The following is a 14,925-nucleotide window of genomic DNA, read 5'->3' as shown; positions in this document are numbered from 1 at the left end:
CTGAACGCTGAAACTGATAAAAATTAATCTCAATTTGTCCTCTAAGCCAGAATTTCAAAATAGTTATATATATACTGGCATATGTAATATGCCAGTAGAATTGTTGTCTAGATGGGGATACAGGTTCCTGCTGCTTTCTATGCCATGATCTTCCCAGAATATTCTCTATCTACTTTCATTTTTATTTAACTTACATAACAAACTTAAAGAGATATGGTTATACTTGTGTAAGAGATGAGTCAATGAAGGCTCAAAAATGTCAAACTCTTTACCATTTCCCTTGTGCTTCTCAAGGTTTAATGTGCACATAAATCATTCAGGATCTGTAAAAGCAGTTTATGGCTAAGTTGGTTTGGACAGGGTCTCAGGTGCTTCTTTTTTTTTAATGAGCCCTTAGGTGATACGGTTGTTTCTGAGTCTTGCTACTTTGAGTGGAAAATTGAGAACTGGATAAAGTTCATCTTTCAAGCATTTCTCCCTTCCCCTTGGCATCCCTTGTCTTCCCATCAGGCTGTTCTCTTACACCCATCCTGCCAACAGATACCCAGGAGCCTGCTGTATTTTATCACCTAGGTCTTCCAGCTTTGGTCAGTTCTTTAGCCTTTCTGCTGTTAGTTCTCCCAGCAGCATGGAAAAGTATTTGATAATGTGTGAAAATTTCTTATATATATATATGTACATATACATTATATTTTATTATATATAATATATTATGACAAATACATTTCTATGTATTAGGACATTCTTTGTGGGATGTTCATATGTTTCACCTAAATTAATCTTGTAGGACATGCCTTTCACATAGAGAGGAACAGGAATTATCATCCCTGTTATGTGGATTAGGAATCTTAGACTGAGGAAAGATGGGATAATTTGCACAAGAAAACCCAGAAAAGTCATGTTAGATCAAAATTAAATACTCAGACTCTTCACCAGACTCTACTATCTATACTTCAAAGGCTTGCATGTACTATACCAAAGAGCTGTCCTACTGTAACTCAAAGGGAGCCAAAGAGGTAGCAGCAGAAGAAATAGCCAAGACACTCCCAACCCCCATGTGGCTTAGGGAATTCTGGGTAGCGCTTACCAAGCAGAGAGGAGTATAGTCTCATCATCGAGAAGGCAAGGTGGATGGGAGATGTTTGCACTACAAATTTACACTGAAGGCGACAAAATTCTAGGCAGGGCTGGACAAGCCACATGAACATGTCATTGACCTGAGAATAGAAAGCTATGTGAGATTGGGAGACATTACCAAAAAATGAGTTCATTTCAGGAGGCTGGAGATGCGGCTAAGATTGTTGATTACTTTTGAGTGGAGGTACACTGGGAAAAGCCTACAGGCAGCATGACTCCTGTTCCAGCTTCCTCCTTGCTAGTTCCAAAGGCCCAGCTGTCTCAGTTTCCCATTCTCATTCCATTGTCCAGAGCTGGCTACTCAGGGAGGCTTAGAGTTACTCTGGGTCAGTTACAGGATGCAGGAGGTAGCCGTAGGTCCCAGCTACTATACAGGGAATCTTCAAAAAGTTCATGGAAAATGTGTATTATGAAAAAGTTATGTGTGGTTTACAATTTTTTTGTGCCAAAATAAACATCTTTTAATTCCACTTTCATGAACTTTCGACATACCCTCATATTTAATTTTGTTTCTATAAAATATTATGAATTATAAATAGCTGATTTACAAATAAATGTTAAATGTTTATAAAGGAGAGATTCCTATATAATGCAGCCATAAGAAATGCAGAGCTAAATTTGGGGCTGAGTTTCAGGGACTCACTAGATGCACATATATATTTATTTGGGGTAATCCTTACTTCTTTTATCTACTTGTATCTACTCCCAACCTCATTTATACTTTTTTAAAAATCACCTGACTCACTTTTCTAATTTTATAACATGAAAAAGGAAAAGAGGCACCACAAACACAGGCTCTCCCTTCTGCTTCTCCTGTTGCAGAGTGTGGTCAGGTACCCATCTAGCCCAGATGTTCCCACATCTTGAAGGGAGGGAAGAAGGGAATGGTCACTCATAGTAGCTGCAAAGCACGTACTTCTAATTGGTTCTAGTGGAGTTCAGGACACAGATAGGAAATGGCAGGACAAAGAGGAACACATCTCTTCCTAACTTGGTCCCATTTCTAAAGTAACTTCTACCAGTGAGTCAATGGGAGAAGGGGTAACATTGCAGCCAGCCACATAAAGAATGCTCCTCAGCACCATAATTCCCCACTAGTGAGCCAAGGAATGATGGGGCAGATGGAACAGAAAGGAGACATTGACTGCATCACACCATCCTCACCACATGAAGAAGCTGGAGAAATGGCACGCAGCTAGAAAATAAGAAAAAACTGGAGACAAGCCCCCCCTTTTTTTTATCCTGGAACAATGAAGGTTCCTAAGAGGCCTTGAGTTGAGGAGTAGGAAGATGGGATGGGATGGAGAGGAAGGGGAACTATGGGTCTCACCAATTCCTTGTGCTCCTCATTGAGGCTGTGGGGCAAGGTGTCCATGTAGGAATCCTTCAGGGGCTTCCAGCCGAGCTGATGGGGCTCCATGTAGATCATCCCACACCTGGGAAGCACAAACAGAGGACCAGCCTGGCTCACATCCAGGCTCCCAAGCATGGAAGGGTGAAGTTTATGCAGGCAGTGATGGTGATCAAAGGGCTGGAACATTCCTAGCTCCAGGCCAAGGGGAAGATACACAGATTTTGTGAGGAAAGGGTGGAAACCAGTGAAAAGAGCAAGATCTTGAGAACCAGGAGGGCCTGGATTCAAATCCCAGCCCCACATCCTACTGGCCACCAAATGACCTTAGGCAGATTGTTCACTGTCTCTGAACTTGTGTCTTTGTAAACTGAGGAACATAAAAAACAAGTAGTTCATAAGGATGTTGTAAAGATTCAATGACAAGGGGCCGGTGCTGTGTGCAACGGGTAAAGCCACTGCCTGTGGTGCTGGCATCCTATATGGGTGCTAGTTCAAGACCTGGCTGCTCCACTTTCAATCCAGCTCTCTGCTATGGCCTGGGAAAGCAGTAGAGGCTGGCCCAAGTCCTTGGGCCCCTGCACCCACATGGGAGACCTGGAAGAAGCTCCTGGCTTTGGATTGGCGCAGCTCTGGCCGTTGTGGCCATCTGGGGAGTGAATCAGTGGTTGGAAGACCTCTCTGGCTCTGTCTCTGCCTCTCTGTAACTCTGCCTTTCAAATAAATAAATAAGTAAATCTTAAAAAACATAAAGATTAAACAAGAAACTGCCAACAGAGAATTAAGCACCATGCCCAGCACACAGGAAACTCTTAATAAATGGCAAATAATATCATTACCACGAATACTCACATACTGACACGCAACACTTAATGTAGTACTATTTTCTCTGTTTTGCTAAAACTAGACGCTCTCTTGCTGGCTTCTGACACCAGCTTACATTTATTGAGCATCTGCTGCATGCCAGGCACGTTTCGAGGCCCTGAAAGCCTTCATCTCTGAATAGTCCTCTTTGTGGCCTGCATTTTAGACATGAGGAGACTGTTGCTCAGAGAGCTTAAGTGACTTACAAGAGACCACACAGCTAGTTAAGTGGTAACAGTGAGGGTAGGAACCCAAGCCAGCTTGAGGTGCCATGTGCTCTTCCTACTGTCTCACATTGCCTTTGGGAATGAGGGCAAATTTTATTCTTCATGGATCTCAGCTGCACAGAATTGGATTAATTATTACCCTTGGGACCCTGATCATTAGCCCATGTTTGGCCTTTCTTAGTTGATTGTTTTCAATAATGTTTTAAGGGCCCATGAACCCGCCATCTGGAGAGAGGCCAAGATCCTGACATAAGGACTTCTTTATCCTACTCCCTTGAGCTTTCCCACCTGAACCTCGTGTTCACCTGCTCCTTGGTTTCTTTCCTTTTAGAGTTTTACAGCATCTCTATACATTCCTAAAATGTATATATTTTGATTTTATCTGTTTTTAAAATAATTTTAAAAGGGAACCATGCTACAGCTAATGTTTCAAGGCTTTTATTTTTAACATTGCTATGATTTTATTTATTTATTTATTTATTTTTTTTTTTTTTGACAGGCAGAGTTAGACAGTGGGAGAGACAGAGAGAAAGATCTTCCTTCCATTGGTTCACCCCCCAAATGGCTGCTACAGCGTGCTGCACCGATCCGAAGCCAGGAGCCAGGTGCTTCCTCCTGGTCTCCCATGTGGGTGCAGGCCCCAAGCACTTGGGCCATCCTCCACTGCCTTCCTGGGCCACAGAAGAGAGCTGGACTGGAAGAGGAGCAACTGGGACAGAACCGGCGCCCCAACTGGGACCAGAACCTGGGATGCCAGCGCCACAGGAGGAGGGTTAGCCTAGTGAGCCGTGGCGCAGGCCCACTAATGGGCTTTTAAACACTTTGGGAACATTGCTATGATTTTATCTGTAACATATTGGCTAAGCTTTATCCATATAGTTGCATTATCAGTGCAGGCCTTCATTTTAATTTCTAAAAATTTGAGGGCTATGTACCAATTTAATAACTTATGAGTATATTATACTTTATTGAAAATTCCCTCCTGATAATGGAATTCAGGCTGCTTCCAAGTGTTTGTTCATGTGAGTTGTGCTACTACAAATATTTTTGTGTAAATCTCCTATTGTACATCAGTAAAAGTTACTGAGGAGCAGAATTGCTGCATTATGGGTTCAGCTTTAGGAGATTATATCACACTCTTTTTTCCACTTGCTTGTTTAATTTCAGACTTCCACCAGCACTGTGGATTGAAGACTGATTTCATGACAAACAAAAGTGAACAGCCAATGACATAAGTGATCTGCTGAGGCTCAATCCCATTTGTGGGGCTTTACAGCTGTCCTCCTGCTTAGGGGTAGTGGGGCCACATCTTCTCTCAGGGCATCACTGCAAGCTGACTTACCTGCTCACTGTGGCTGGGGAGGCCTGCTCCAGGTCAGCTGGCTCAAAGATCAGGCTCATCTTGGGACTCATCTGGATAATCTCGCCACTCATTAAACACAGCTGCAAAGGCAGAGCAGAGGGGTGGGTGGGGGGCAGGCACAGGGGTCAAATTCCATCTGCAAGTGAAAGGCCTCCATGGAGACACAGCTGGTTTGAATTCATTCCACAAACATTTCTTGAGCATTTACTATGTGCCAGGCACTGTGTTAGGTGCATGGGATAAAACAGACACAAGTCCTTGTTCTCTTAGGGTTCACTTCTACAGAAAGGAGACAGATGAAAAGAAAAATATACAGTCTATAAAATGGCAAAAGGAAAAAAAAAAAACTAGAAGAGAGTTTTGCACAATGCTCATGGTCCAGCTTTAATTTTAAATAGGAAAAACGGGAAATCACTGAATTATAACCTTAGATGAAGAAGAGATGTTATAAGACATATTATATTTCCAGATTTCTTCTTCAGTGTTTAGCATAGAACTTGATGGGGCCAGTGCTGTGGAGTAGCAGGTAAAGCTGCAGCCTGCGTCGCTGGCATCCCATATGAGCACCGGTTCAAGTCCCAGCTGCACCACTTCCCATCCAGCTCCCTGCTAATGTGCCTGGGAAAGCAGCAGGAGATGGCCCAAGACCTTGGGCCCTGCACCTACGTGGGAGACCTGGAAGCAGCGCCAGACTCTTGGTTTTGGATTGACCCAGCTCCAGCAGCTACAGCCATTTGGAGAGTGTACCAGCAGATGGAAGATTCTCTCTCTCTCTCTCTCTCTTTCTCTCTCTCTCTCTCTCTCTCTCTGCCTCTGCCTCTCTGTAATTCTGCCTTTCAAATAAATAAATAAATAAATCTTAAAAAAAAAATAAACACATAGAACTTGTCTGTCCTCATCCTGTTTTATTTGCTCAGCTCTCTCACAAAAGACTCCTTTTCAACCCTCCTTCCACTCCACCCTCCCCATGTGGTAGTTCATGGCTAAAGTGACAAGAATGTCTCCATAAATCTTTTTTGAAATGGAATGAAAAACCATTGGAAGTCCTAGTGTTTAGCAAGCATGTCCTCACAGAAAGTAGTACAACCTTAAAGAAGAGCCCTGCAATATACACTCAGACATGGCACCACTTCCTAGTTGCCTACATGGGCTCAGGTGAGTTGTTTAACCCATAAGACAAGTCCTGAGGCCTTGATCCTCAGAGAAGAAAACACTACCAATTCCTTTATTCATCCTAAAGTGTGACTTAAATTTTTCCCAAGTGGGCATTTGGCTTAGGTGTTAAGATGTAACTTGGGATGCCTATATCCCATATTGAAATGTGGTTCAAGTTTCTGGCTCTGTGCTGGATTCTAGTTTCCTAATAATGCACACCCTGGGAGGCAGGATGATGGCTCAAATACTTTGGAGCCTGCCACTCACATGGGAGATACAGATTAAGTTCCCAGGTCCTGGCTTTGGCTTTACCCAGCTTCAGCTTTTGTGGCATTTAGCGAGTAAACTAGTAGATAGAAGATCTCCCTCCCCGTGGCTTTCAAATAAATAAACAAAAAAAATTTTTTTTTTAATTTCCTGCACATTACCTGGGCTATATCGAGCCCATCCTAAAAAAGGTTACTGCAGACATCCCCAGGAATGTCAAACAGCTGCTATGGGGCTGACATCACCAGCTGTGTCATCTCTGAGTATGCAGAAAAGTAAAACACAAATCACATCTGGGACTATAGTTTGATATACACCCAGAGCTGAGAAAAACTGGTAAGAAATTCCTTGATTTTGACACCCTTCATACTTCTAGTTTAAAGACCAACTGATACATTTGTGTTTGTTGTTGTTTTTTAAGATTTTATTTACTTATTTGAGAAGTAGAGTTAGGTCTTCTGTCCACTGCTTTACCCCCCAAATGGCTGCAATGGCCAGAGCTGGACTGATCTGACGCCAGGAGCCAGGAGCTTCTTCCAGGTCTCTCACATGGGTTCAGGGGCCATCTTCTACTGCTTTCTCAGGCCACAGCAGAGAGCTGGATTGGAAGAAGAGCAGCCAGGACTAGAACTGGTGCCCATACGGGATGCCAGTGGCACAGGCAGAGGCTTAGCACACAGCGCCAACTCCCCCAGCTGATAAATTTGTACAATGAATTTAAATAATAATGTCCAAATCATTTAATGAAAGTTATTTCTATTTTTATATGTTATATATATAATCAAAATTATGCTATCATTAGTGTATGCATATAATTTTGGTAATTATGCCTTCTATTGTTGAACATGACTCATTTTTACTCTCGTGACATTTAAACACAGAAAATATATTTTGATTTGGTAACAATGCATTCTCAGTGTAGGAATTCTTTATTTAAATGGTGATCTTCTCTTATTTTACCTTATCAAATAGTTACATAGCACTTCTTATATGCCAGGAATTAGTATAAACAATTTGCAAATATTAATTTATCTAATCTTCCTAACAACATTGTGAGGTGTCACTGTTATCCTCATTTTACAGATAATTAAATTGAGGCACTGACAGTATGAGGTTACATATGAGGTTACACAGCAGAGGCAGGATTTGAACTCAGATCACCTGGTTCAGCAGGTTCCAAGATGGTGGAGAAGGAACTTACTGCTCTAGCTCAGGAGAAGACAGTTTTAAAAAAGTGGAGAGAGTGTAGTCTCAGGGAGGAGTCAGGGAGAAAACAGCAGAGGAAACTCTACCGAAATTAGAGAGAACTGGTGGACCTACGTGGAGGGCATGGGCGCCCACAGCTAGGAACCCCAGCAGCAGAGAGCTATATACCAGTGCTGGATAGGGAGGTGAGACCAGACCGCAGCAGCCCAAGCCACTGGTGAAAAAGTGGCCAGCAAGAGCCTAGAGGAAACCCGACTTGGAGCGCCATAGGGGAAAGTGTACCAGTCAAACTAGAGGAGAAAAAATAAAAACAAAAACAAAGCACGGGATGGACACAGTTCTCTCTTCTGGATCACTTTACAATGATGTCCTGTAACAAGCCGATATCTCCATTTTGGAGATATGTAACAGCTGCGCCAGCTCATGTCTGCACCCAGCAACCATCTGAGTGGAGACCCCTGACTTGGGTGGGGAGAACTAACAGGGGGCCAGGAGCTTGTGACTGTATGAAGCTTCTGTACTGAGACTGTGAAAAAAACCGAGGGTTTGTGGGAGGACTCATGCTGTGGCTGGGACTGTGAGCAGTCTCAGTGGGGGGACTCCACAACCTCAGGGGTTCCTGGTTACCTGGTGAGAGACATTGCTGGGGAATCTGAACTTACAATGAGGACTGCACAGATCCCTTGTGTGGTCCTTGGGACAGAAGCAAATATTCTACCCACTGGGGCTAGTGCTCAGGCACTGGCTTCCATTGAGGAGAGGCACTCGGCTGAGCAAAATAAACCTCCTTTCTGATTAAAAAAAAAAAAAGAGAGAGAGAGAGAGAGATTTACCATGCCAAACCTGGGTGTGTCACCTTAGGCAGGTCTTTAACCCTGGAGAACTGAACAGAGCTCTCTGGGTACACTTACTATAAGCCTCTAGAGATTCACTGAAAGCAGACATCAAAAAATAAATAAATAAATAAATAAATAAATAAGGAGGAGGAGGAGGAGGGGGAGAGGGGAGAAACCAATGAGTATCTCCACAAATGCTCAACAACAGATCACCTGGTTCAAGTCCAAGCTCTTTAGCTACTATATGTACTGTGGCAAAATGTATTTTTTCAAAGATTGATGTACTGTATCTCCCCTCCCTTACGTGCTTTTGCAGTGTAGCCTTGTTTGACTCTGTCTAGAGGCAGAGTCTATTTTTCTACTCCTTTGAATTTGGTCAGGCTCTGTGACTTCTGTGACCATTAGAATTCAGAGAGAGTGATGCTATGTCAGTTCCAAATGCAGCCCTTAATTTCTTGGAACCTTCCACTTTCTGCTTATTGGAAGTCAGTCACAGCATAAGTGTCACTACCCCAAGACCACCAAGTCAGTAGCCCAATCCATGTAGAGGGGCCTGGAAGATGAGATGCTATTTGGAGAACAAAAGAAAGGGGCAAGGGAGGAATGATTCCACCAGGCATTAAGTGACAAAGCCATCTTCATGTGGCTCCTCCAGTCCTAGTTGCCCCAAGTGAAATCACAATAATTACAGACCTACTGCCCAGCGGAGTCTTTTCAAAATTCCAAGCCCAAATATCATGAGAAAAATACAAAGTTATTCTAGGCTATTAAATATTAGCTTACTTTGATATACAGTAATGGATGACCAAAATACATCCCGTACATTAGGTACTGCTATTGTTGGAGTATGATTTGACTTCCAAATTCATGTAGAATCTGAGTTCCAAAGTCCTAACTTAATGGTACTAAGAGTGTGGAAACTTCGTTCAATTAAGATGTTTAGGAGATGGGCTCAATAGGAAGCCATACATCACTGGAGGCATGCCCTTAGAAGGTAATTATCACAAAAGGGTTAGTTATGTAAGCCTAAGTTATATAAGCTTATAACTGCTTCCTAGCTCATCGTATAACCCCCTTCTCCACATACACTCCATCATTGCCATTCACTGCCCCTTTCAGAAGCAGAACCAATGGGGTAAGCTAATCTTGGACTTGAATCTCCCCAACAGTGAGCTAAATAAATATTTCTCTTTATAAAGTTAGTTGCCTCAGGTATTTCACTACAGCAATGAAAAACTGACTAGTACAGGTACTATGGGTATATTATCTCATTTATTTATCCATAACTCTTTTATTATTTGCTTTTTACAAATGAGAAAATTGAGATTCAGAGAAGTTATGTCTCTTGCCCTATACAATATAGCTCACTGGTAGAGGTAGGAATTCAATCTGACAGTAGCATCAACAATTTTAACTACTATAAACATTGTCTATAAATGCTCTTATTCTACTCACTTCAAGTACAAACAGAAACATAATACATGAATTAACTGTTAATTCTCTTGAGGAGCATTTATTCTTAATAAAAAATCTATATATACAGTTTTGATCAATCACTCACTTCAATAAGAGTTTACACCTCTCCCATACAAGTGATATCAGCATCAATAGCTACCTTTTTATTGTCATCCAGAACAGTGTTCATATTTTCAATCCAAACAGCATCCACTGGTCCATCAAATATAATCCACTTGCGGTCATCAGACATTGAAGATGCTTGCTCCCGGAAAGCATTGGCTAGGACACCATCTGTCCATTCATGGCTCACCTGGTCAAAGCACCCATACAGTTGACCCATTGTGATAGCTTTGGGGTTGATGATCTTGTAATCTACAGCAAACTCCTCCATCTGGTTAGCTGGGCAAGAAGGTCCAACATCAGTTACAAAGGCTCCGGTGAAATCAGAACATTAGACAAGAGGCAATGCCACTCCAAAGAGCAACTGGGGCTGGCATTCAGCACAGTGGTTAAGATGCCATTTGGGATGCCTACATCCCATGGTGGAGTCCCCAGATTCAAGTCCCAGCTCTTGTTTCAATTCCAGCTTCCTGCTAATGCACAAGAAGTGAGGCAGTAGGTGGTGGTAAAAGTGGCTGAATCTTTACCACCCATGTGGGAGACCCAGACTGAGTTCCTGACTCATGGCTTTGGCCTGGCCCCGTGCTGATTTTTGTGGGTATTTGGGAAATGAATCAGCGGATAGCGGATCTTTATCTCTCTGCCTTTAAAAAAAAAAAAAGAAAAAAAAAAAAAAAGAAAAAAAAAGACCAACGAACCTTTAATGATTACATTCTATAAGGAAAGTCTTTATATAATGTATGTTCAATCCTTATGAAGATCAGGATATCTGAGTATACAATGCCTTAAACTGTGGGTTACAACATACATTAGTCTCTCACCATACTTTCTTCTGACTCTGATTTCAAATACAGTAAATGTGCCAGTCAAATCCAAGACTAAGTAAGTATGATCGGGTCTAAAAGAACTCAAGCAATAAAGGCGAGATGTAATTATCAGCCTTCTTTATATGTCTGGCTCTCACAGGCACCCTAAGAACTCTGGCTTTGGCAGAGATGAGGGACAGCTGACATATAAAAAAAGGTTCTGGAAAGTGATGGCTACCCTTCTTCATCTGAAGGGCTAGTTTAGCTCTGAAATCTTTTCCTCAACTGCTCAAGCTATCAACTGTCCTCTGGGGAATGCACACTGTTGAAGTACTAGGACCCGAATGGAATATACAGGTTTATGGACAGCACAGCATATGTATTTAACAGCAGAAAACAGTGACACTTTTATATACCCTTCAAAATAAGGAAAAGGTGGAATGCCTGAACCATGAATTAAATAATCACTTCTGCAGAGTTCTGAGGCAAAGACAATGGGGTGTATTCTTTCTCAACTAGAATTCAATGCCAAAATTATTACTGCGCTTGCTGAGTTAGTCTCCAAAACAAAACCTCAAAAATCCAACAGCAACTCAGTCATCCAATGTTATTAAATGAAGTACTTGAAGCAATAATGTAAATGCATGCACAATAAGGAATTACTTTTCAAAACCATAAGTTTTGGTATAAACCAATGAAAACCCCTAACTATTTTCCTACCAATACTTCTACTTGTTGAGTAGGTGCTGTACTAGGTTATTTACTTGGATAATCTCATCTAATTCTCACAATAATCCCATTTCATAGCTGGGAAAACAGAGGATAAGAGAAGTTTAGTCCAAGTCTGAGTCAGATTCATAAGTGCAGTCTAGTAGTTAAGATGCTGGTGTCCCAAGAAGCTGGGATTGTGGTACAGCATGCTAAGTAGTTGCTTGTGATGCCAGCACTCCCATTTCAGAGTGCCAGAGTTCTGCTGTTCCACTTCCAGTCCACCTCCCCGCTAATGCACCTGGGAAGACAGCAAAAGACAGCCCAAGTACTTAAGTCCCTGCTACCCATATAAGATACCCAGATGGAGTTCCTGATTCTGGGTTTGGCCTGACCCAGTTCTGGCTGTTGCAGCCATATGGGGAGTGAATCAGCAGGTAAAGGAGCTCTTTCCTTTTCTCTTCCTCTTCCTCTCTCTGCCTTTCAAATAAATAAAATGCTGGCATCCTCTATTTGGAATACCTGGGTATATGATACCCACCTCCAGGTCCTGACTCCAGAATTCTGGCTGATGTGCACCCTGGGAAACAGCAGTAATATCTTAAATAATTGGGTCTGTACCACCTAAATGGGAGACCTGGATTGAATTTCTGGCTCTGGCTTCAGACAGGGATCCTTCCAGGCATCTGGGGAATGAACCAGTCAGTGGATGGGAGTTCTCTCAGTTCTCTCTTTCTCTCAAAAAATAAATAAATTAAATAAAAAAGTTTGAGCTCATGTCCTCTACCTTAAAAGTGAGGCAGGAAAGGGAAAGGGAAGAAGGGAAGGGAAGAATGGATGGAAAGAAAAAAAAGGAAAAGAAAAGAAGCATGAAATGACTGCTTTTAGAATGATTTTGCTTAGGCTAATGACAGGAGTTTCATTGAGGAATCTCTGGAGAAGCCACTGTTTAGTATTTGAGAAAATTCCTGCAGTCTTAAGAATGTGCACATAAAATTCCTTGCCAGAAGTCCCCTCCCCCCTTCATTTTCCGCCTGTAGACATCTGTGCGCCATGTTCTATTTCTAGCTCTGACATCACGCTCCAGGGCTGGCATAACTAACAGCCTGGCATTATCTCCATGGAGCCAGCCAAGTGAGGGGGGAGTCTGGTCCTCCCTGGAAGCCAAGGAGGGGAGCTTTACCTGCATATAAATCACCCAGAGCTGCAGCCAACACTTTATAAGCAGAGGTCTTGCCACCCATGGGGTCACCAACAATCATATAGCCATGTCTTACCAGCATCATCTCGTAGATCTGGGAGGAGATGTCAAACAAGAAGTTATTCATTGCAAATCTCCCCACACCACAACTGAGTCAGAAGCTAGTGAGGAACCAGTGGTGGGAGAGAGAGATCACTCCCACTTCTAGCTCAGGTGAAATGCAGTCCTTTTTGTGATTTATTGTTTAAGTATCTTTTGGGTGAATAAACATGTGTGTCTCAGATTACATAAAGGATGGAAACTACTATTCTTTATAGCTAATTATATGTTAAGTATCAAGTGATTGCCCAAATTGTTTCGTTTAATCCACCTTTTGCAGATGGAGACTCTGAGTCCAAAACAGGTTAAGTCACTTGCCCAAACTCTTCAGTGGTGGAGACAGGATTTGGAGAGAGAGCTCTCTGACTTCAGTACCTTTAATCTTTTCATTACATTGTTGCCATTTACTTTTTAAAAAGAAAAGAAAATGGTGGTCATTTAGCAAACTGCATTTCTATCAGAAGCACTCTTTCTGAGGCTTCCTTGCTGCTCTAACTTGATTAGATCTTTCAGTAAATGAAAATGTTCTTTCTGAGCCAGGCTCTATGCTATAAAATATAAATGACATTCTTGGGGCCGCCTTCAGTGCTGCATCCCATATGGACACTAGTTCATGTCCTGGCTGCTCTACTTCAGATCCAGCTCCCTACTAATGTGCCTGAGAAAGCAACGGAGGATGGCCTAAGTGCTGGGTCCTTGCACCCAGGTGGGAGACCCAAAAGAGGCTTCTGGCTTCAGACAGGCCTAGATCCAGCCATTGTGGCCATTTGGGGAGTGAATGAACCAGCAGATGGAAAATCTTCCTGTCTCCCCCTCCCTCTCTCTGAAACTCTGCCTTTCAAATAAAATAAATGAATTATTTTTTTTGACAGAGTGGACAGTGAGAGAGAGAGACAGAGAGAAAGGTCTTCCTTTTTTGCTGTTGGTTCACCCTCCAATGGCCGCCACGGCTGGCGTGCTGCGGCTGGCACACCATGCTGATCCGAAGGCAGGAGCCAGGTGCTTCTCCTGGTCTCCCATGGGGTGCAGGGTCCAACCACTTGGGCCATCCTCCACTGCCATTCCCGGGCCACAGCAGAGAGCTGGCCTGGAAGAGGGGCAACTGGGAAAGAATCCGGTGCCCCGACCGGGACTAGAACCTGGTGTGCCGGCGCCTCTAGGTGGAGGATTAGCCTATTGAGCCGCGGCGCCGGCCAAAATCTTTTAAAAAATATATAAACAACATTCCACATAATTTCATTCCTTACACTTGGGAATCAACAGTTGTGGGGAAGCCCATTTCGTGAGTTTTCTCATTGTTCCTTTCTGTCTGTGACAAGTAGCCTGTGATAGTTGAAACACAAATATTTTGGTCATTTATGTTTATGTAAAATTTTATGTTTTTTCCCCTCTTCCCTTAGATTGTGAGTCTCTCAGAGAAAAGGAAGACCTGAAGCTTTTTATGTTTTAAAGATAAATTTTCATTATTTTTCACTTTGGAGGTAAGCTATAAGGAGGGTGTAAATGAAGGTAGTGACCATTGAGGTGGTAGAGGAGGACCTATCAGCACAGTTTTCCTGTTCAATATCCTTTCTCCTGACTGTTGATAGCAGCACCCCAATTTTTCTGGGCAGCCATCATTTGGTTGACCTCACTTGGGTGGAGCCAACTCCATCTTCACTTCTGGCAGAGGGAGAGGAGGAGTTTTGGTCCTCTGTAATTGGTTCAGATATGGTCATGTGACCTCATCAGAACCATTCAAAGCTACTTCTGAGAATTGTGCTTACAGAGTGATACACATCTTAGTTATGGGATTGTTATTTGGGACAATATAAGTCTGAGTTTTTTGGGAGGCCCAACCGAGAATCAAATATGAATCAAGAGAGCTCAGAAATGAAAAGAGGTAGATTGCTAAGGATATTATCTAAAAACCTAGATCTTGCTATATCTGAGGGTACCATATTTCTGAACTTGAGTTAGTTGAGTGAATAAATTCCTTTTTGTTTATTAAGGAAGTTTGAGTTGGGCTTCCATCATTTGGAACTGAGAAAGTTCTAAGTAATTCAAAGTTCAAAAGTCTGTTTTATTCTCAAATTAAAGAAAAAATAAAAACCCTAAGGAAGATGGTCAAAGAAAAAATACTGGATT

The 14,925-nt window shown here is 42.4% G+C and overlaps 1 protein-coding gene across 6 annotated transcripts in view; it reads right to left on the bottom strand.

Annotated features, from left to right (window-relative positions):
- Positions 1 to 14,925, bottom strand: part of DNAH3 (dynein axonemal heavy chain 3) — a 191,403-nt gene that overhangs the window by 75,405 nt on the left and 101,073 nt on the right. For all 6 annotated transcript variants that reach the window (XR_011384660.1, XM_051847854.2, XM_070064651.1 and 3 more), the window contains 5 exons: positions 12,682 to 12,793; positions 10,022 to 10,263; positions 4,922 to 5,022; positions 2,468 to 2,573; positions 1,088 to 1,217 (listed from right to left, as the gene is read on the bottom strand). Coding sequence is in view for 5 of the 6 variants with exons in the window: in XM_051847854.2 (XP_051703814.2) it covers positions 1,088 to 1,217; positions 2,468 to 2,573; positions 4,922 to 5,022; positions 10,022 to 10,263; positions 12,682 to 12,793 (691 nt within the window). In the remaining variant the exon portion in view is untranslated. The remainder of the gene's footprint in view (positions 1 to 1,087; positions 1,218 to 2,467; positions 2,574 to 4,921; positions 5,023 to 10,021; positions 10,264 to 12,681; positions 12,794 to 14,925) is intronic.

This window comes from Oryctolagus cuniculus, chromosome 19 (genome assembly GCF_964237555.1).
Source record: "Oryctolagus cuniculus chromosome 19, mOryCun1.1, whole genome shotgun sequence".
NCBI classification, from domain to species: Eukaryota; Metazoa; Chordata; class Mammalia; order Lagomorpha; family Leporidae; genus Oryctolagus; species Oryctolagus cuniculus.
The sequence above is the reverse complement of the archived record's forward strand: the minus strand, read 5'-3'. Positions and strand labels throughout refer to the sequence as shown.